Below are 22,647 nucleotides of genomic sequence, written 5' to 3' on the forward strand. Positions count from 1 at the left end.
TTTCTAATGACCCCGTGATAGTCTTAACTGATTTTAACTCATGTTCCTGAAATGTCTTTCCCAGGACCTCACCTTGACTATAAGGTTAGAAAGAAGAGTTGGTGTGTACAAGCAATTGAGGACGTTTAGCAGGTCAGACTTTTTCATTTTTCTTTAGTAGGAATTTTATACACTAAGTGGAATTTGCCCAGATTTCATTTACATCACGAAGGCTTACTTTGTAAGACTGTCAGGGCCATGCAAATGGAGGTCAGCTTCATTTCTTTACTTAAAATTTTTATATTTTGTTCCTCGTGCATATTTTGGTATTAATTTTCATTTTAAAATGTTGCATTAAAACATCCTTTACCTTGATGACTTAGATTTGGTGCCTTCTTACCATTCGTGCTTAAGAGAAGTACTAGCTTAACGTTGCCCTAATGCTAACCCAGGAAATAGCTTTTGAATTAGAGTATTGTGCTGTTCCATGGCTGAAAATCTAGGAATGCTTTAATTCTCATCATCTCTCCCCCATATATATATTTCTTACCATTTTCCTGGTCTCTACAACATTATTTTAATGTCTTTTTTTAAAGGAAGAAAAAACCCTTTTGACTGCCTTCATCTGATTTTCTCAACTCACACCCCCTTGGCTATGGTAACCACAAATCTGATCTTTTTCTCTGAGGTTATGTGTTTGTTTTTAAAGTATAATTTAATCTGTGTCTTAAAAATTAACACCAGAGGTGGTCTGAAACAAAATAAGGTGAGGAAAAGGACTATTTATCTCATTTATACTAGTCACAGAGCAGCCTTTTTTTTTTTATTCTTATGGGGAGGAGGTCAAAACACTTTCTTAGATGCTGCAAAGAGCCTCAGGTGCCGTAGGATTTCTCTCCTTAATGTACGGGGCACTGCTCTAAGGGTGGAGACTAGGTCTCTACTCCTTCGCAGGCCTACAGGCAATCCCTCTCCTAGAGTTTGCATTTGGGGGCCTCAACATGCAGACCCCTGAGTGTTAAGGAACCTGTATTCAGAGCTTCTCTTGGCTGGGCTGAGGGTGGACTCTAGAGGTTTCCATTTGTTATATTAATACAAAAGCCTTCTATCATTCACTCTGTTCAAATTCTCAGCCTGTACTTTGCAAACTTTATTTTATTTGATCTCGGCAATGTCTTGTGTGACCACAACTAACGGTGTCTCCATTTTTTAAAAGATGAAATGAAAATCTGATGTCATTTAAATTCAGGAGCCCCAGATTTTTGTCAGAGTGGAGCCTTCTGCTGCTCCCAGGCCCTCCTCTTCATCAGCTCTGAGCACTGGCCCTCAGCTGCACTGAGCCCGTGGTGCTTCCTTCATCCTAATCCTGCCTCTAAAGTCTGTCCTCCCTGCTCCCTGGAGGGCAGTCACCATCCCTGCCTCACTTTCCTGGAATCCACATTGCCAAGCGCATTGTCACATATATACGCAGTCAGAACATTTCTGGTGACGGAATGAAGAGAACTGCATGAATTCACCCTTGCTGTTCATCTGTAAACTTTCAGAAAATGTGAGCTATGGTCCTGTAAGGAAATGTGGAAGAATTTAAATCTGATGTATGAGTCCCTTTAGAGGAGACTGCAGAGAGGTGAGGCTAGTTGTATTTTGGTGCAATTTAAGAAGTGGCAAAACAGAGTACAGGGTCAAACCTCTAAGTATTCGTATTAGAACTGAAAAAGAGATATATTGAGACTCAGGTTTTTATTTCAACCTTGGGTCTCATTTAGATGAATACATCCTATTGGATTGATACTCTTTCATGTTCCAGGAGTGTGTTTAATTTCCAGTGTAATAAAAGAATTGAAGTTGTGACATTCTATGTTGCCCATAAATGGCTTATTTAAGAATCTCCTTTGCAGGCAGGTACCCACAGCAGCTGGATACAGGCTCCCACAGCCAGACACCTGCATCACCAGGCTCACCGGGGCCTGCCACCCTCCTCACTGAGGACACCCAGGATGATGTTCTCCAGCCCTGTCTGCACCCTTAGCTGTCACCTGGCCCAGAACCACAGGCTGCCAAAGCAGGAGACCCTCACAGTCCTGCCCCTAACAGGGAGAATCTTCTTTGTTTTCCTGCCTGAAGGACAAGGAGGTTTTCAGGTCCCATCAGCACCAGCTGGCTGACAGCCAGTTCCCAAACGCTCAGGCCGCCTCATTCTCCATGAGACGATACAGCACTTCTCCATCGTCTTCAGCACAAAGAGCTGAAATTCCTCAGTGGGCTTGATCAACAGTGGGCAGATCTGGAGACTAGTTTGGTGCAGGAGATGGAGAGGAAAAGACCCTGCTGGGCAATGAGGACTCCAGGCTGACTTTGAAGAACTTCCAAAGGACCAGGCTCGATCTGAAAAGAAAGTCCACAGCTGCTGTGCCCAGGACAATATGAGAGTGGAAGTTAAGGCGTGAAAATCAGAGTGTGCTTTCCCTGTATGTTCAACCTCAGAGAACCCAGGAGTGGGAAAAGGAGACCTGGACCCAATCTTCTACAATGGAGTCTTCTCTGCTTAGAGGTGGCCTCTAGTGCGTCCATATTCACTCAGTTCAATGACTTTTCTTCTGATTCAGTTGTAAATGCATCGAGTCTTCTCAGGACATTGTTCTTCAACAGTAAGTGGAACAATACTTTGGAATGGGGAGAAAATTTATTTTTAATTTGTAATAATTAGAATTTATTTCTCTATGATGATTGTTATATTTACCAAATTTATTCTTCATATTATGATATGGTCAGCTTTGTGTCTTGTTTTCCTTTGCTTTGGGGGTGCAAAAGGTGTATTTTAAGTGTTAGGTTTAACTCATACTCTTAAAGAAAATCAGAGTGTCCTTAAACCTTTAATCTGCCTTAAAATCCAACAGGAACATAAATCGTTTTATTCATTTCATTGGTTCTTAAAATATTTTGAAGTATCTCTGCTTTCAGGATTTTACTTGTGTTTTTTAATATATTGGTAGATAAAAGAAAGATATTACTTTCTTAATGGAGCACTCTGTCAGAGAAGACAGGCCTTAAAGAGTAAAAAATGCGCTTGAAACCCTTTCTAGGTTATGAGGGAGATGCACAAGGCATTATGACAGGTTATAGCAGCTGGAGCTATTCTCTTTTACTTGTTTTTTCTTGGAGAAAGCATGTCTAATGGTTGCTGATTCAGTTTCAGCAGTTGCATGATCAGTAAACTGTGGAATACATTATAGAATCATGGAATTTAAACTTCAACAAAGAAGTGTGACTATCCCTTGTATTGTTGGCACTGTGGTGGGTGCCAGGTACAATGAAAATAGTAGACACATTGCCCGCTGTCACAGAGCTTGCAGTCTGGTGGGGATATGGGTAACTACGTGTTCAATGAAAGGAATGCTAATGCTCTGACAGGGAAAGTACAGGTTCTTGGGAGTATGTGGGCTTGCATGGATCAGGGAAAGCATCTGCAAGAGCAGTTGGTAAGCTGGCATCCCAGGGGTCTGCAGGAGTTTGCCAGGTAATTACATGCTGGTCAAGTTTGGCCATGTGTGGAGATTATCTAGGGTAGCAGGTAAATATGAGGGTTTGGAGCTAATGACATTTGTTTGGAGATGTGACCCTGGGTAAAGACATGCATATGGAAGTCAACAGTCATAGAGAGGACGTTTGGAACTATTTGGGAGGTTGAGACTATATGCGCAGAGAGGATGAAGTGTGGGACTAGCATAGATCTTTGAGGAACACCAATTCCCTAAGATGAGAGTGTGGAGTCAACAAAGGAAGGAGAGAAGGAGGGGCAGAAAAGCAGAGGACGGTGGTGACAGGGAGAGCAGATGAGCGTCAGACTTTAAAATGGCGGGTATAATAAGAAGTATCTGATGCTTCGGACATGTCAGCCAAGGCTGCTTCACGTTGATCTCTAACCTCAGTAAATTGTAGCTTATTGGCAATATCTTATGACCTAGTAAGTATCTTAAGAAATTAATCTCAATTTTCAAGATATTTTTTCCTCTCATTTGTTTTAAGCAAGGGTCTTAGAAGACCCTTAAGGCTTCATAGATAAAGCATTCAGCTTTATATATATAATCAGGGTTTTTCCTTGGAGAGTTTTATTCACTACTTCAAAATGTCATTTTATATGGATAAATTGCATAAAAATTTGTAATCTGCATCAAAACGCTTTTAATTTCAGCATGATGTAAATTTAAATTTAATATATTACTTTCTACTTAATATTGATAAATATCTTCTGTGCCAATGCACTGACTGCATTTTGTTTTGATGCCCACTAGAGATCCATGGGTATTTGCAATCTAGTGTTTGGTACATCTGTGAGAATATTGCATTTGCTAGTAGAATTTTAAAAAAATGTGTTTGTATGCTTTGCACAATACTTAAAAAGATGATCCTATTTTAATTCACAGAGGTAGAATTTTTGCATAACAAAATTATGAGCTCAGTAAGGCACAAATATGGCATTATATCAATATCTTCTGGGGACTTCCCTGGCGGTCCAGTGGTTAAGACTTCTCCTTCCAATGCAGGGGGCGTGAGTTCGATCTCTCATTGGGGAGCTAAAATCCCACATGCCTCAGGGCCAAAATACCAAAACATGAAAAAAAAAACACAAGCAATATTGTAACAAATTCAAGAAAGACTTTAAAAATGGTCCACATCAAAAAAAAATCTTAAAAAAATATGTATCTTTTGAGTGGACATGAAATAATGGCTTTTACTCCTTTGTGCATACCTGTCACAATAACAACTATCATTGCTATGTTTAATATGTCCCTGGTGCTTAAAATAATCTGCTCACTTAAGATAAGTTTATGACTTGTTATATTCTCATGATATAGAGCATATAACATGCGATGGTATGTTGAATGGAATATAGTAGTCTCATTATCCCTATTCTAAAGCTGAGAAAACTGTACTGTAGGAAAAAGAAAACAATTGCCCTAAATCATGCATGAAGCCGAAGGAAGATAAGGGGATGCCGAGCTAACAAATTTACTGGTCACCTGAGAAGACAAGAGTAACCCCCAAGAGAAGATGCAGCAAGACTGTCATTTTCAAACACTTTTACTGACACAACTATGTTCAGCTTATTACACTTATCGCTTTTATTAACAACTCTGAGGACCAATGATGTCCCTAACAGTGTGCAGGTTACTGGGTGGGAATAAGAAGTGTAGCTGGAGAGTGAGCTGAGTGCTACGGTACCTGATGTAGATGGAGATCTCTTTCCTAAGCCTGATAAGACTATGCAGTTCCACTCCCAGGTTTGCTACGACCCTATACTGCTCTGCCTCCCCTTTGGCCTCCTCTTGTCCCTGCTTGCTCAACCACAAACATGGCCAGGAGTTCTGCATCCCTGCTGCTGCAGAGCCTGTCCCATGAGAAAGGAAAGGCGAAAAGTCCTCAGCTGTACACTTTCATTAAGGCTAAATTGAGAACTGGGGAGCTGAGCTGCTTTGCCCAGCCTTCATCAGGACGCAAGAAGGCCTTGGAGTTAGATGAAAGTTATTCTCCATCAAAATATTTGGGGTCCTCTGGTTTGTTCCATTTCCTTCTGAACTTGAGACCTCAGGAATGCCAAATTCCAGTGCTGTTTTGGGGAATATGTGAAGTTTCTTGTCTCTGTTCCTAGGGGCTGATTGGGACATTGGGAATCTATGTGCCTGTGTAACCCGAAACATTCCAACCCACGGCTGTTTACAGATCAGTATCATGATGGAGAAGGGGAAGGACTGGGAAGTCCAGTTCCTGAGACTCCTTCTTTAATGGATTTTCTCAATTTGTAAAGCCCCTCAGCATTTGTCAAATTCCTATGCTTTTGTATTTGCTTTGTGAAGGGCTGTATTCATCATGACACAAATGAAGGTGGCTGAGATGGTAGAGGGTGTGCAAGGCCACTGTCAGACTCTCTCCCTAACCTTCCTCTGCCTCAAACACTCAAAGTCAGCTCTCAGTCAGAACTGGAGAACCTCTTCTTTTCCCTAGACCCAGTTCCTGGGCTACTGCATCCTTCCCCCAAATGCAGCAGAGACAAAAGAAAACATTCTCTTTTAGAAGAAACGATTTACTTGTGAAGAATGAACTTTGCTGTTTTTGAGAGAGACCATTTTGTTTTCAGAAGATGCCTTACCCCAAGGCTTCCTTCCATAATCTGTTCCCAGTGGGACTCCCTCGTGTCAACCTCTTGCTGGACTAGGACCCTGGAATTCCACAGGGCCAGCTAGCAAGAGGGATGCCTGAGATGACAGAAGATATGAATCACCTTTCTGAAGAGAGGGTGGGGCTGGTGTCACATGAGTGCCTTTCAGGTGAGCTCTGCAAACCAAAAATAGGAGCCTGGGTGTGTCTAGGGAGAGTGGAAGCAAAGAGAGAGTGGAACATGCTGAGCAGACTGTTCTACTGGGAAGAGATTCTTTCAAGATTAATGCCCAGGAACTAGAATTATTCGAGGTCAGAGGTTCAATGACACTAATAGTAAGGTCCATGTGTGTAGAGCGGTGTCATTTCAAAGCTCTTTCACACACATTGCCCCAGGCAATCATCACAACAATCCTGGGACTCTCCCAGACACAGACTATGAAACTTAGGGAGGTTAAGTTGTCTGAGTCATTACCCAAAATTTTGCCCCCAAAACAGTCATTGTTCCACCACGTCTCACACTGTCACTTGATGAGTAAGCGCCATGGCCCAGCTTTCACATGGACGAGCAGAGCCTGGGTTAGAAGTGTCCCAGGTCCTGACTTCTTTGCTTTCTAGCTCTGAGTCTCTCCTCTGGGGGGCGATTATTTTCTGAGAGTACAGGCTCTAGGAGGTGACATTGCCAGCAATTATAGACCTGGGACTGTATGGAGAAGAGAACTAAGATCAAACCCGGGAGAGCCCAGGATTGGAGAGCAGAACCTTACCTTTCATAGCTCCTGCTTTTTTCTTCCTGCTTCTGCGTTGCTGCTGAAAGCCCCCAAAATGAAAGAGTTCACGAGCTATTTTGTGCCTTTCTCATACTAAAGAAGCAACAAACGTTATTAATGAAAAATGTGACTTTTTACATTATTTGAGGTCTCTGTTAGTTCCATATTATTCATTTTTAAAGTAGATCCAAGTATTTTCTGCTGATCCTTCTTTCTCAAAGAATTTTTACTAATTCCCAGAATATCTTCCAGAAGTAGAATACACAAGGACTTCCCTGGTGGCAGAGTGGTTAAGAATCCGCCTGCCAATGCAGGGGACACGAGTTCAAGCCGTGGTCCGGGAAGATCCCACATGCCGCGGAGCAACTAAGCCTGTGTGCCACAACTACTGAAGCCCGCGTGCCTAGAGTCCATGCTTCGTGACAAAAGAAGCCACCGCAAAGAGAAGCCTGCGCACGGCAAGGAAGAGTAGCCCCCAAATGCCGCAACAAAGACACAATGCAGCCAAAAATAAAATGTAAATAAATAAATAAATAAATTGTTTTGGAAAAAAAGAAGTATAATACACAGAAATTGCAAGTATATTCAACATGCAGCACAGGGAAATTTCACACACTGAATACACTGTGAAACTAGCACCCAAGTTAAACGTAATACATTTTGCCCAGGACCTAGCATGTTTCTTATGTTGCTTTCCAGTTGCTACCTCAGAGCAGCTCTCCTTCTCCTCGCCGATAATAGCCACTCTGTGACTCTAACAGTCCTGATTATTTCTGACAGACACACTTTTATGCCTCTTGTGTATATTTACTCATTGAATCCTGAGAATAATCCTATGAAAAAATACTACTATTGTCCCCATATTAAAGATGAGGAAACTAGGGAGCTTAGTGATTGTGTTATTTGTCAAGGTCACACTGCTATTAATAGCAGAGCTGGGATCCAGTGCCATGAAGCCTGGCTCCTTCTCATAGAGGTTTTGAAAATCCTAGAACTCTCCTTTCACTTGTGCTCTCTTCCTGTGGCTTTCACTCTAACAGAAACCTTGAAGCTGGAAACCTGCACAGAACCAGAGCAGCTGTGTAGCTGGTCAGTGAGGTGGAGGGACTGAAGTTATGTGTAAGGGATGAATGGTTCAGTAAAGCAGGACCGGGGAGAAGGTGAGAGGAAGGTGCCAGGATTGGCCAGTCAACACCATATGTCACCAGCTTCCCTCGAGGAGATGACTCCTTCCCACAGGTATTTGCACCGACCACTCTTTCCTGGTGGTATAGATCAGTTACACCTATGACATCAGGACTAACCATTCTCCATAATTTCCAGGACTTCCCTCAATTCCATGGAATTCCACCTTTTGACAAGCATTTCCTGAAATGAAAGTGGTAGGACTGTTCCAAAGGACAAAATGGACCAATACTAGTCTGAAATAAATTTACAGAGAAAAAGATAAGAATGTAGGTTTCAGAACTTAAAAAACTCAAGAAGTTTTCTCTCATAAGAATTTAATAAATAAAACAAAATGCAAAGTTAATGAAATGGAAAGGTGAATATTTTCTAAATTTTAATACAATGTAAGTATAAATATATTGATATGAAAATATAAAAATAAGATACATAAATAAATAAATAAACAAATAAACAGAATAAATAAATAACAGGGTAGTCATTGCTTAGGGACTGATGCCCCTGAAGCTGAATAAATTTAACATATACTTCCTTATCACTACTGACAAAGTAGTAGCTGAATTAATACAATAAATTCTGTGATTAAAGTTGAAATAAGAGCCTTCTGAAATGACTAAAGACATGTGTGCAAGGGTGATAGGGCATCTTAGTCAATGAGAATCATTTCAAGGTGACCCCAGGTCTCCATGCATAATTCTTATCCTTTCTTGCAAGTTGGTTGATGAAGACAAGGATCTCATGATTTCCACTCTGACAATTTCCCAGGCACAGTCACTGTATTTCTTCTCTTTCAGGTAGAGGTGGATTCCCTGGAAGTACCTCTTCACGGCCAGTGTAGGGCCCGTCACTCCCAGGGCAGTTTCTTCATCTCCCATCGCCTGCACCAAGCAGGCGTCCAGGTCCTCCAGCTGCTGATGGAGTCCAGTGCGGAGTTTGTCCAGGAGGGAGGTGTCCCAGGCGGCAGAGGAGCGCTCTGTGTGGAAGAGGCGGAAGACCTGCTGGAGCATCTCGTGGAGGACAGAGGTGGCCTGGGCCTTCGGGAGCTGGCTGCCATCCACCATGTCCTGGGGGAAACCGAAGTCTTTTCTGTCCTTCAGACAGAAGCGAGGGGAGATTCTCCGCATCTGGCCCAGAAGCATGAAGTTCTTCCTGCTAATCCGCACGTGGTTGTGAGACAGGTCGCAGCCCAGAGATTCACCAGGGCCATAGCTGAACACCACCAGGGCGGTCAGTAGAGAGAGCACGAAGGCCATGGGGCAAATGAGGCTGCTGCTGGCCTGGCTGAGACGGGCGTCCGGGGGAACCTTGGCGGTAAGTTCTGTGATGACATTCTTTCTAAGCAAGGCCATTAAATAGGGAACACAGTAATTTTCATTTTCTAAACATTTCTATACACTTTTACTTCCTTTTTTTGATTTTCACTTAGATCTTCTCAGTATGGTCTATGAAGATGTCATCATTCTAAACTATTAATTTTGCAAGAAGTTTAATTTTCCCAGTAATTTCAGATGTGCCCATCCAAATGGATATTTATTAATGAAATGAGAAAGGTTTTCGTCTTAAAATCAGAAGTGATGTAGGTTTGTAAATACGCACATTCTATATCTCTTTCATGCATAAATGTTGGTCTTCTCTGTTCCAGGAAGAAATTTTTAGCCCTGATCTTAGGTTCCATTTTTACCTCTTACTTTACCTAGGAAGGCAGGCTCTCTCAGCCGTATGCTTTCTGTATTTGCTTAGGGATTTACCAGATCACTCTGGCATAAGCTCTTTGAAACAAAAGATGGGTTTTATTTAGTGTTTGATTTAGAGAAGAGGCTGATTATTATGAGTCCATGAGCTTCTCCCATGTTTCCTTTCCTTCTAGAACATGTTCCTTCACATCCATGTGGTCATGCTTCAGGGGACCACGAGGTGAGGACTATTATAGATATTGTCCTTTCTTTCCACCATTTTCTTACTGGAGACCTATAGTCCTCCAATGGCTGGGCCAGTACCCCTACTGGGAATCCTGATTCTTTTCAGGAGAATATGGGTGTGGAGATCCTAATTCCAAGACAATTGTATTTCCCCAGCAGCACCTCAGTCACAAGGGAGAGATCACATCTAGTTACACCCTCTCCTCTAGAGTGGCAGAGTCCCCTTCCTAACCTGGACTCCCACCCTGAGGGCAGGCTCACCACATCCCGAGGACTTTACAATCTCCTATCTGTGGAGGGGCTTGTTTATTTGTTGGGAAAATAATTCATCTTCCAGGACCCTCACGCTTGCCCCCGGAGTGTTTGTGTGAAGGACCCTAGTCCTCAGTGGTGACCTCCTCCCCTCCTGACCCATGTCCTCAGGTATCAGAAGTGTCAGCAGCCCTCAGATGCTGAGAGCAAAAGTGTGTTTTCTCTAAGGTGGTGGAGGAGTTACCCAATTCTAATCATTTTACCCTGAGTAGACACATAATTTTTATTTTGCCAAATACAAATTTTATTATTCAACTCTTTTACTAAAACTAGTCAACACTTGTTATGCTCAAAGTTTCTGAGCTGGGGGCAGAGAATTCAGCGACGGTGTTGTCTCTCGATAAAGCTTATGTCACAGAAACCAGTGAGGTTCAGTTGTCCATTCAGTCAGTTGATGCCAGTGGGCTTCTCCCTTCCTCTGTCTCTGTCTCCCTCTGAGAATGCAGGGCAGCGAGGCCCAGGATTAGGTCAGAGAGAAATCGCCTTCTTTCCTTTACTTGTGTGTAATTTTTCATTTAAAGTTTTTGTAACTTATATTCACTTAGTGACTTATTGGACAAGATTTGCCTCGCTGCTCCTGCATTAGTTCTAATTCATGATGAGGTAAGAACAATAAAGGGAGGTAAAGAAAGGCAAAGGGGCTCCAGTCTCTATCATTTTCAAACTTTAGATTGTTTGTTTATCACTGCAACTGTCCTAGAAAGTAAAAGTCGACAGCTGTCTTGTGGGCATAAAGAAAACAAATGTGAGTCTGAATGTCATGAATGTGAAAGAAGGGAAGTGATTTCCCCCGACACATGCCGGATTCTAATATAGCTAACTTGAGTGCAGTACAGTTGGAGAGGAGGCTACGTCAGAGGAGAAGGATGAGGCCAATGTGAAAAACAGAAAGACAGGAACATGGTTGCTTCTGCCAGAAGCTCAGAAAAGACCAAGTCCTGGGTCAGTTGACGGCCTGCAGCTTCGCAAGACCAGCTCCCTCGTTTTTCTTTCATTTAATCCATGAATGATCAGTTTTGAGGAGAGAAGGAAGAAGTCACACCCACCAGCTCACAAGTGACTGGCAACCAGAACCCCAGTTGCTAGAACACTAACCCTGTCTGGGAGGATCAGCAAGATCCGTCTTGCTGAGCATCCGTCTAGGTGATAAATGCATTCAGGCAATGAGAAGGGTACTTTAAGAAAACTAGAATTAAAGGAAGGGAATTAGATGATTCCAAAAGATCCTCATCTTATCTGGTTAATAGGAATCGTGATATTAAAAACTAAGAACTGAATTTTATTGCTTGCTACTAATGGACTAGCCACTTTCTAAGTTCTTTAAAATTTAGGGACTTCCCTGGCAGTCCAGTAGTTAAGACACCGAGCTTCCACTTCTGGGGGCACAGGTTCGATCCCTGGTCGGGGAACTAAGATCTCGCATGTGCCGTGGCGCAGCCAAAACATAGAAAAAAAAATTAACTCAACACTCTCAATAACCCTATTGGATCCAACTCACTTATACAACTGGAGAGAAATATAAATCTGGACGAATGAACTGTTCCAAATGTACCAAAGGTACAAGGGCAAACCTTAGGGTGCTTACAATGATTTGTCTGAAAGCACCCATTAAAGAAAGTGAAGACTGCACATGAACATGATATTTAGGAACCAACAAAATAAGCAGACAGAGGATACTGAGATGACAAAGGACCCTTATTCCACTTAAGATGCCAAAGGGTTACTGTCTATGGTTTTGTAGGGCTACATGAGGTGTGGTCTGAGTCAACTGAACTGACTTTAAGCTCTAATCAAAATAGACAAAATCACTATTAAGTAGTTAGAAGGGAATAGATTTTTCTGCCTACTGAAAAAAAAAAAAAAAAAGTAAGTTTCCTAGTGGCCTAGTGGTTACGATCCGGCACTCTCACTGCCGTGGCCGTGATTCAATCCCCGGTGAGGGAACTGAGATCACTCAAGCCACGCAATGCCAAGTCTAAGATTTCGTGAGTGATTTCTTCAATGAAATATGGTAAAATAACTTTATTAACCCTAGAAGAGCTGACCCCTGGAATCTATGTATTTTTAACGCTTGCATTTTCTTGTGAGTTTAAGAGAAAAAAAAAAAGCACCTAACAATTTCTAGCCATGTGAGCTCTGACGTTTCTCCTTCAGGATGACAACTAAAAAGTCACTCACCATCTGGTTCTACAAGAATAAAGTCATTAGCCACAGCGGTCCCTTACCCCAACACGCCCTGACAGGAGTTCAGGGTAGAGATCAGGAATGGGGCACTCTCTGCTCTGGGAAAACTGACAGAATAGGCCTGCAGGTAGTTAGATAATTTCCTGAGAAATTCTATGAATTCAATTTTTTGCAACTTCTCATACTTAGAAAAGCACTAAAATCATTAATAGTGACAAATGCTCCTCATGACTAGCAGCAACCTTCTCCCAAGATGTGTCCTTGATTGCACGTATCCTCTTCACCACAATCACATATATACTGACATCCCCATTCTGTCCTTGGAGCCGTTCGTCAGAGCTGACTGAGAGGCTGTCCTCCAGGCTATAGTCCTCAGTAAGTCCTCCCAAAAAACTGAACTCCCAGCTCTTATGTTGTCGTTTGTTTCCAGTCAACAAGGACCTCACTGATTTCCCAGGAGACCTCCTCAGGTCAGCCTGCTGTTCTCAATCTCAATGAAGACACCTCCATTTCTCACCTACAGTCCAGGCTGGACATCCATTTGTTTACTGGTAGAGTCCTAATAAGAATCTCTACTCTTTATTGTTGCAACTGTTGGTTAAGATGTGGGTACCGAAGAGGCCTTATGTATGACCAAGACGGAAGAGCATACGCGCTTCTTAGACAGAAGCAGTGAAGGTTTTTAATGGGCTCCTTAGCAGGGAGAGTCTGGCTTGAACTCCAGAGTCACCCTCATGGCCTTGTATAGTTGTCTTTATTTAAATTTCTAGCCTCAGCCCATTAAAACATCATAATACTGAAGAATTGAAATAAAAATATTATTTAAAAAATCATTTGTTAATAAAATGATATTTTTAGCAGTAATATAGGAATGGTTTCTGCTTGTTTTAGGACCCTAATCCTTAGGAAGGTTTCCAAACCTCTAAATGTACTTTAAATGTCCTTCTGACTTTAAAACTACCTACTCAGTGCTGTATGCACCAACTGGAAAGGATAGAAAGATGATTGATCCATCAGTGTCCTCTTTCCAAAGTGCCTAAATTAAATAAATGAATTTCCACTTAGCTCTTTGTTGCTTTTAGAAATTGTGACCTTCCAGTGTGCATGTTACTGATACCTGCCCTGCTGGAAAGGCTCTACCCCAGTTGTTGCTAAATATATTAAAATCCCTGCCTGTGTCCCTTCTATTCAAGCATGTTTTATTTTGTTTGTCTTTCAAAGGGGCAAAGACGTCATGATGGAATGTAAGAAATTCCTTGGATTGCATTGTCCCCAGGAATATCCTTCCCTGCTCTGTGATTACTTGCTGGGTCCTAAGGACAAAGCAAGTTTGCAGCTGGCACTGAGGTAACCCTCGTCCCTTCCAAGACTCCGCAGGCTGCTGTGGTATCAGTGCTGGGGACACTGCTAGTGGCCACATCCTTATGGGAGAACTCTGTGCTATCGCATGCACCTCATTCTTTTCTTCTCTGAAAAGGAATGTTCTGGAGAACACATGCCTCGGTGCAGCTCATCTGTGTTCTTCCATGTCCTGAGGACCTGCCGCTGTTCCAGTGAACGCTTTAAACATCTCTGTTCTCCTTCCAAGTTCTCAAGCTGCTGCTGCCTTTCAACTCCATGTTTCCTGCGCTTTGGGCTTTTTGAGCAAATAAGAGTCCTGAACCAGGTGAGTTCCTCCTAGTGCAGTCAGCACGTGGAAGTGTGCAAATAGAGGCACAGGTGAGCTCCTGGATTCTCCACCACTGTTCAGTGTTGGGCAGGGTGCCATCTATTTACTGTGTTTCTCTGGGAGTCTGGACAGTCTGGACCTGCAGTGCTTGGCAGGCGGAGAGCGTGGAGTCATATGAGAGTTTCTGACAAACCTAGAACTTTCACTCAGCTTCTGCTTTCCATTGGTGGCTTTCTAGTCTTTAGGGGAAATTGACAGCCAGAAACCCTAATGGAGAAGGAAACAGCGGTATGAATGGGCAGTACAGCTGAATGCAGAGTGAATGGGGAAAGTACACTATGGATTTCTACACTGGGTGGAACTGAATGATTGTGATATTTTAGTGAAAGAATGAGATCCAGGAAAACAGAGGGGAAGGGGAATTGTGCCATTCATCAGAATCAGCAGATAGATATATGGTATATTTTATACTATGTATTCATATATATGTACCATATATGTATATTATTGTATGTAAAATTACATACAATTGATGACGCACTTTCTCCCAGTTCTGTTTTTTAGGCTGTCATTGTTCTGCAGTCAGTGACAGAGAGAGGGGGAGGAGAATTCATTATTCCCATTTAGACCTATATGAAAAATATAGGAAACAACACACTACCTGTTTAGCCCTCACTCTGTGGATGATACTCTGCTAAGTGCTCTTAAATGTTCTGGTTGGTCTAATATTCAATACAACTCTAGGAATATTTTCCCGACTTTATATTTGAGGAAACTGAGGCTCAGGGAAGTTAAGTGATTCCCCAGCATCACACGTGTGTCCTGGCAGAATCTAGACTCAATGCAGAAACCCATATCACATATAAATAATTATTTAACTTCCATCCTCTGTAATTCTCAAGCTCTTTGTTTTCTTCTTTGGTGCTTTCTGAAGATCATTTTTCCCTGCTTGACTCCTAAGTGCACTGGCTACTCCAGCTTTGTGCCCTCTTCAGACTCTCCTTCTCTTTCTCACTCCTAAAAGTTGAAGGTCCTCATGAGCTTTCGGTCGTCATCTCGTTCTACACTCTACTCCTAAGGAACGACATCCACATATGCTGCTTCCAATGGGAAGTCTGTCTTTAGATGTTTCTTGGCCACTTTATGGAGTCCATGTGCTTTCTCCCCTTCTTGAGATGCCTCATTCCAGATTCTGGTGAGAGAATCCCCTTTTCCCTATCTCTCATTGTAATAGGAAACTTAATTGAAATAATTTAGCATGATTACTGTGTTTATATCTTTTATCTCTTCCAAACTGAACTCTCCAGAAGAATAGGTTTGGCATTCTCTTTTTTCACCTCTGTATTCTCAGAACTATCATATATCCAATATAGAAATATGAAGTTTTAAAATATAACCTGGAACTTCCCTGCTGGTGCAGTGGTTAAGAATCCGCCTGCCATTGCAGGGGAAACGGGTTCGATCCCTGGTCCGGGAAGATCCCACATGCCGCGGAGCCACTAAGCTTGTGGGTCACAACTACTGAGCCTGTGCTCTACAGCCCGTGAGCCACAACTACTGAGCCCACGTGCAGCAACTACTGAAACCCGCACGCGTAGAGCCCGTGCTCCACAAGAGAAGCCATCGCAATGAGAAGCCCGCGCATCACAACGAAGAGTAGCCCCTGCTTGCCACAACTAGAGAAAGCCTGCGCACAGCAACAAAGACCCAGCACTGTGAACAATAAATAAAATTTAAAAAAATAAAATAAAATATAAACCACTGAAATAAATGAATGATGAGAATGATGAGTAGAATTTATCATCCATGTTTCAGTATGCCTTGCAAATTAAAGCTACATCTTTTTTGTAAGAAAAAAAAATCCAAATGTCATCTGGGGGAGAGTTTCATAAATTAAACAAGAAAATAATTTGAAACAATATAGAGGTAAGCATATTTTATTATACTGAATACACTATAAAGTTGAACATGGTATTATATGAACAAAACTATTTTAAATACCATACATAGTATGATTGAGATTAAGTAGAAGAATAAATAGATGACTTCATGAGAGCCCTTTGCACTTTAATCACTATCATTTTGACTCCTGGTCTGATCATTTCTAAATCTCTACTGTATATGAGTCTAGTTGTGATACTTGCTCTGTCTCTTCAAACTGTGTTTTTCACCTTTTAGTATGGTAAGTTTCTGTTGAAAGTTGAACATGATGTATGGGGTAAAAGGAACTGAGGTAAATTGGCCTTTAGGGTGAGGAGTTACATTTATCTTGCTACGAGGTTGGCTGTGTTTACTTCTAGTCCTGGGCTGTGTTTCTGCCCTCTTTATTTTCCATATCAGCGAAGCTGGCTTATCCTTTGGGATTGGTCTTCTTGAAAATAGATTTATTAGACCTGTTTGACAAGTAACCACCATAGGTGACAGGTCTATATCTTGTTCACCATTTTATCATTAGTACAGAGTTCATAATAATTATTCCAAATAATTATTAACAAAGAGTATTCTTAGATTTTCCATTAGACCTCCCATCAGAAGCTTCTACTGACCTCGCGTCAGAGCCTTATATTGAAGTAATTATTAAGCATCATTAGATGATTCAGTACATTTCTACTGAGCCTCTTGGTTCATCATTCTCCATCTCACAGTGAAGACGTAGGGTGGTAAAAATGTAGGGCATAGGATGCTAGATACAATTAGCCTTCTCTGCTTTCCTGGTGTCAGAGTCTTTGTAATGTTATACGTTCTTTTTCATTTAGTATTTTCTGGGCAGGGGTTGTCTTGCTACTACTGAATTACTTCCTTTATCATCTTGAGTTGAGTATCTTAAGAGGGAAGCAAAAATGGAAACATAAAGGGCCCATACCATGATTTTCCATAACGTGCAATACATCATTGATTTGCTTCTCCATTCAACTTTCTTGGAAAGCTGTCCTTGCATTTGATGTACTGAGGTAAAAGGAAAACAAATGCAAATCTGACTATGATGAGAGTGAAAGAAGTAAAGTGACTCCCCAGGTGAAATAATGACAATGGGAGTTCTACACTTGTTACCCTTCCACTTGCTCCAGAATGGGTTCTGCTGATTAATTTCAGCAAATCAGCTCTCACTAAGGTCAGTTCTATCTGTTTCCCTTGTAGTGGATGGTTTCAAGCGCAGAGCAGCTTACTGACATTCAACATCATATTCATCAAAATAATGATACATTATCACTGTAAGTGATTAAATGTCAGGATTTAAAGTAAATCAAATCTTGAACATTGATACGAGTTTTCAGTACATCAAATCCATGAAATGTCTTCAGAAGCAAAAAATAGTTCAAAAAAGGAAAACAATGCAGAGAAAAAAATAATCCACATCCATTCTAGGTTCCACCCTATGTCTCTCCTCCAATTCAGACGGCAACTATCTCAAACCTATTTTCTGTATATATTGTCATTCCCTTCTCTTATTCATCCTTCCACCTTCTCCACTATGGTTTCTGCTGATTAATTCTACCAAACAAGCTGTCACTAAGTGGCCAATGCCATCTCTTTTCCCAATGTAGGAGCACTTTCCATCTGCGTTTTCACGAATGCATTGAATCTTCTAAGCAGTTCCAGTCTTTCAGACATGGTGTTCTCACTTTTCTCTCTTGTCCTGTTAACATATGGCCATTCCCCTTGCTTTCCTTTGTAGCGTTCCCTCACTTTTAACGTTAAGGTCATAGGATTCAATTTTCAGTCCTTTTCTCATTTGATACTCTCCTCCTATTTGATCACTTCTTCTGTTCTATGCTTTACACTTCATGGAATTGCTTATAAATTGCTATCTCCAGTATCCAATGGACATTTGCACTGAAATGTCTACTAGTTAACTATAGGTAATATCTACTGCTTTAATTTCTATATCCTCGCATGGCATGATCCACCTTCTGCTGGGGGAATTCCATTTTCCCACCTTCTCACTGTAGCACTAAATTTAACCGATATTAATTTCTACTACAAATTAGTACTATTTTAAAAATAATTAAATTTAATTGTGAGTTAACGGATTTTTTAAATTTATTTATTTATTTATTTGGCTGTGCCAGGTGTTAGTTGTGGCACACGGGATCTTCATTGCTGCGTGCAGGATCTTCATCACGGCATTCGGGATCTTTGGTTGCAGCATTCAGGATCTTTTAGTTGCTTGCGGCATGTGGGCTCTTAGTTGTGGCATGCAGGATCTAGTTCCCTGACCAGGGATGGAATCCGGGCCGCCTGTATTGGGAGAGCAGAGTCTTAAACACTGCACCACCAAGGAAGTCCCTGTATTAACTGATTATTGTTTTTAGGTTACTTTCCTTTAAAAAAAAAATCAAAGTTACCCAAAGCAGAATTGGATTAGTTATGTTCACCTCTAGGTCCTGAGGGCAACACACGACCTGGCTAGAAGCAGTCTATTTTTATTTCTAACGTGAAAATCGTAATGATGGGTCAAGGAATTGTAACATACATTCTTTCATCAGGTTGCACATTCAGGCTTGGTGTTTCTTTCTCTTTTTTTTTTTTGTAGTGGTACGCGGGCCTCTCACTGTTTTGGCCTCTCCCATTGCGGAGCACAGGCTCCGGACGCGCAGGCTCAGCGGCCATGGCTCACGGGCCCAGCCGCTCCGTACCATGTGGGATCTTCCCAGACCGGGGCACGAACCTGTGTCCCCTGCATTGGCAGGCGGACTCTCAACCACTGCGCCACCAGGGAAGCCCCTTGGTGTTTCTTTTTTAAAGAAAAAAAACAAAACAGGAAGTTTTCTCTAGTAAGAATTTAATGAACAAAGAAAACTCCTAAACTGAGTTAATACAAAGTATATATTTATTCTCTTAACCACAATGTATACATGCACATAATATTATGTAAATAAAAATAATTTAAATCTTTATAAATAGTGAAATAAATATTAAAATAGATATATAAATATTTAAGTAGATAAGTAAGTAGATAGATCAGCATGGGCTTCTATGAGGGACGAGTGCCTGTAGAGTAGAACATCGTGTTGCTTAATATTCCTGAAAACACTTGACAAATTAATTCAATTCAGGGCATGATGAGAGCAGAAATGAGAGTCTTTGACATGGCAGCACAGGTGGAAGTGTGGTCTTGTTAGTGAGAATCATTTCGGTGTTGAACCAGGTGTGTGTCATTCCTTCCTCCTGAGTCTTTCTTACAAGTTCCTTGATGAAGAGAAGGATCTCATGACTTCTGCTCTGACAATCTCCCAGGCACAAGGGCTGTACTTCTTCTCTTGCAGATAGACAGTGATTCTGTGGAAGTATTTCCTCACAGCCAGGATGGAGTCCTCCTTGAGCAGGGGAGTCCCTTCCAGCCCCGCCTCCTGCATCAGACAGGCTTGCAGGTCAGTGAGCTGCTGATAAAGTGCAGTGCAGAACTTGTCCAGGAGGGTCTCATCCCAAGCGGCAGCCGAGCCCTCTGTGCTGAAGAGCTGGAAGGTCTGCTGGATCATCTCATGGACGACAGCGATGGCTTGAGCCTTCTGGAACTGGTTGCCTCCAAACGCCTCCTGGGGGAATCCAAAGTCATTTCTGTCCTTCAGGCAGGAGAAGGGGGAGATTCTCCTCATCTGTCGCAGGAGCATCAGGGCCCTCGTGTTAGCCAGGCTGTGGGTCTGAGGCAGGTCGCAGCCCAGAGAGCAGTTGGAGTTGCAGCTGAGCAGCACCAGGGCCAGGAGTAAGGACACGGTTGGGGCCATCGGGGACCCTGCAGATGCTGCCGGCCTGGCTGAGGTGGGGACTCTGTGAACCCTGCTCTCTAGGTTCTCTGAAGACCTTCCTTCAGGCCTGGGTCTTAAATGGGAGCGAATTGGTTTCCATTTTCTGAATGTTCCCTCTTACTTTCTACTTCTGTTTTTGCTTTTCATTTTGCACTCTCCAGACAGGTTAGGGCAGCGTTTCTCAACTACTGTTTTTCATCCTTGCCTCCCCTTCTCCTGCCCACAGAACCTTTCTAGATATTTTTTTTCCATATGGCCCCCCTATGAAATTTTGATACCCAGATATGCTGGGTACATCAGTATGTACTCCATGCGTATCTCTACTTTATAAATAGAAAAAGAAAGTGAAAAGTTTTTTCTTTTTATTCAAAGCAGTGGTGAGTATGACAAAAATATTTAGGCTAAAAATTAGCTGTAAAAGCTACTGCAATTAATTTAACATTTTGGTTAAGTGTGCAGAATGACTTTTAATGTAATACATTTACTTAATAAATAGGAATGTATCAAACTACATATTCAATAAAAATTTATACAAATACTTCATAAGAATACCAATGTATAGATATATTTAAAAATCTATCAAAACTGCTAAAACCATTGAAAATTTAAATGATTTTCTTAACATTTATTTTTAAGTAATTCTTAGTTTTGACTCATATCATAAAATGATTTCTTACTTCGCTAGCTGCTAGATATTCCTCTAGATATTGTCAACAACTTTTTCTCTTTAGGACTAGACGTAATTATTGATCTCCTAGATAACTTTTTTAGAATTAAATAATAAAATACAACCTATTTGTGCTTAATTCCCGATGCCCACATCACACTGAGGCTCAAACATAAGCAAATCCACAAGACAGACAAGGACACCTCATAAGTAAGCAGAGGGCACCTCTCACATTATGACTTTGAGTTCAATCATATGATGGAGAGAAAGTCCTCTAATGAAACATCAAGCCACCATAGCTTGTAGCACTGATCCTGCATATTGTGTATCTTCCAGGCACTCAATGTCAATGCCTCTCGTCTCATACACAAGAAAACCCAAAGAGAAAAATGAATACAAAGGATAGGGTTGGATAGGGTTGAGCTTTGGAGTGCCACCCACCATCGTAGTAGCTAAGATTTGTTCGCACCCCTAACAACTACTGTTTGTACCCGTGGGAGCGATCTGCTCCCAGATGATTTAGGAATCATCATCGATTTGAATCTTTCTCTGTATTTTTGCATTGAATTTCAGATTCCCCAAAGGACTGTCAGAGGTTCCAATCCAAGCCTATTCTTTTCAAACAAAAGAAAACCATCTTTGTAATTAATTGAGAACTGGATAAATGTTGATTGGTATCATGGAAAGAATTCACTTTCAACTCTGATCATGAATTCTTTTATTTTGCAGTGGATGTTCTGTGGCCTCAGCCCCCTCTAATACCGATCTTTCAATAAATAATAGGTATGTGACTATCTGTGGCAAATCAGCTCTGTGGCAACTGGACTCTGTCGTATTCTCTGTGGTATCCTCAGCACCAGGCCCAGTGTAATCACGCAACAGGTAATTTTTTTTTTTTTTTTTTTTTTTTTTGCGGTACGTGGGCCTCTCACTGTTTTGGCCTCTCACATTGCGGAGCACAGGCTCCGGACACGCAGGCTCAGCGGCCATGGCTCACGGGCCCAGCCGCTCTGCGGCATGAGGGATCTTCCCAGACCGGGGCACGAACCCGTGTCCCCTGCATCGGCAGGCGTACTCTCAACCACTGCGCCACCAGGGAAGCCCGAACAGGTACTTTTAACGAAAGCAGTTTCTCAGATGTTCTCCTCCCCCTGGAAGGCAGTTACGAAGGACCAAGCTATTTTCCTTTATCACGGTCGTATTTGCTGGGATTATAATAGACAGTGGCTGGTATTCCCACTCTACTCCTACTGGTATCAGTCATGCCTACTGAGTTTGTTGCTAAAACCACTAGGATTCTCTTTCCTTTAAGGAGCCTATGGCTCTGGGGATTCAAGTTGTAAGAGCAGCACAATTTTCAGCCGTTGCCCGGCACTCTATTAAACTCAGGAGGATGGCCTCGTCGCTAATTTGTCCTCTACTAGGTCATGACAGAAAATAACCAGCTTGATGTCACATACAGAGCCACGTATCTGAACTCAAACTCTCCCTGATTCACACAGGTCACAGCAACCAGACAATTAACCACGTTACTCTTCGGTGGGTCTTTACGGATGTGGCAATGACTACCTATATCCTGAGATTCTTTGGAGACTCCTCACAAAGACTGATGAATGATCCTTTTCCTCCTGTGTCTTCATTCCCTTTCAAGGGACGATGGGGTCCATTTCAGTTTGATTTCCAAATTTTGACACATAATAATTAAAGCATTACTGCAGGTTTGAAGTCAAGAGTTTGGATTCTGAGTCCTCGGTCTGCTCTTTTGGCCTGGTAAATGGCTCATTCTTCTTTATTTACATGAATATATTCTCTCTTCTGGATGCCAAGACATGTAGCCTTCAATGCCCTTTGTGGTCTGAATGTTTCCGTCCCCACAAAATTCATATTTGGAAGTCCTAACCCCCAAAGTGATGGTATCAGGTGGCGGGCCCTTTGGGACTTGATTAGGGTGTGAAGATGGAGGCCTCACGATGGAATTAGTGCCCTTATCAACGAGGTCAGAGATAAATGCCTCCCTCTCCTGCTGTATGATGATACAAGGAGAATTCTGCAGTGTGAG

General features: G+C 41.9%; 2 protein-coding genes and 1 long non-coding RNA gene across 15 annotated transcripts in view; 1 reads left to right on the forward strand and 2 right to left on the reverse strand.

The window, feature by feature from the left end:
• The window catches only part of LOC132427388 (uncharacterized), a 106,838-nt gene that overhangs the window by 79,051 nt on the left and 5,140 nt on the right, over positions 1-22,647 (forward strand). For 10 of the 13 annotated variants that reach the window (XR_009519892.1, XR_009519894.1, XR_009519887.1 and 7 more), the window contains 3 exons: positions 65-132; positions 576-637; positions 1,878-2,627. This is a non-coding gene — a long non-coding RNA (uncharacterized lncRNA). Of the gene's footprint in view, positions 1-64; positions 133-575; positions 638-1,877; positions 2,628-7,145; positions 7,246-7,945; positions 8,145-8,228; positions 8,317-22,647 lie in introns of those variants that run through there. The other 3 variants (XR_009519897.1, XR_009519899.1, XR_009519890.1) reach the window with 3 other exon arrangements.
• Positions 8,714-9,439, reverse strand: LOC132427378 (interferon omega-1-like). The gene has a single exon (XM_060014813.1). It carries the CDS (start codon positions 9,437-9,439, stop codon positions 8,756-8,758), a length of 684 nt encoding a protein of 227 aa, XP_059870796.1. The 3' UTR covers positions 8,714-8,755.
• LOC132427382 (interferon alpha-1-like) lies at positions 19,264-20,030 on the reverse strand. The gene has a single exon (XM_060014818.1). The coding sequence runs from the start codon at positions 19,898-19,900 to the stop codon at positions 19,355-19,357; it is 546 nt and encodes a 181-aa protein (XP_059870801.1). The 5' UTR covers positions 19,901-20,030; the 3' UTR covers positions 19,264-19,354.

The sequence above is a fragment of the Delphinus delphis genome, chromosome 6, assembly GCF_949987515.2.
Source record: "Delphinus delphis chromosome 6, mDelDel1.2, whole genome shotgun sequence".
In the NCBI taxonomy this organism is placed as follows: Eukaryota; Metazoa; Chordata; class Mammalia; order Artiodactyla; family Delphinidae; genus Delphinus; species Delphinus delphis.

Coding starts and splice junctions, on each gene's coding strand:
- LOC132427378 (XM_060014813.1), bottom strand. CDS start 9,439: ATGGCCTTGCTTAGAAAGAATGTCATCACAGAACTTACCGCCAAGGTT.
- LOC132427382 (XM_060014818.1), bottom strand. CDS start 19,900: ATGGCCCCAACCGTGTCCTTACTCCTGGCCCTGGTGCTGCTCAGCTGC.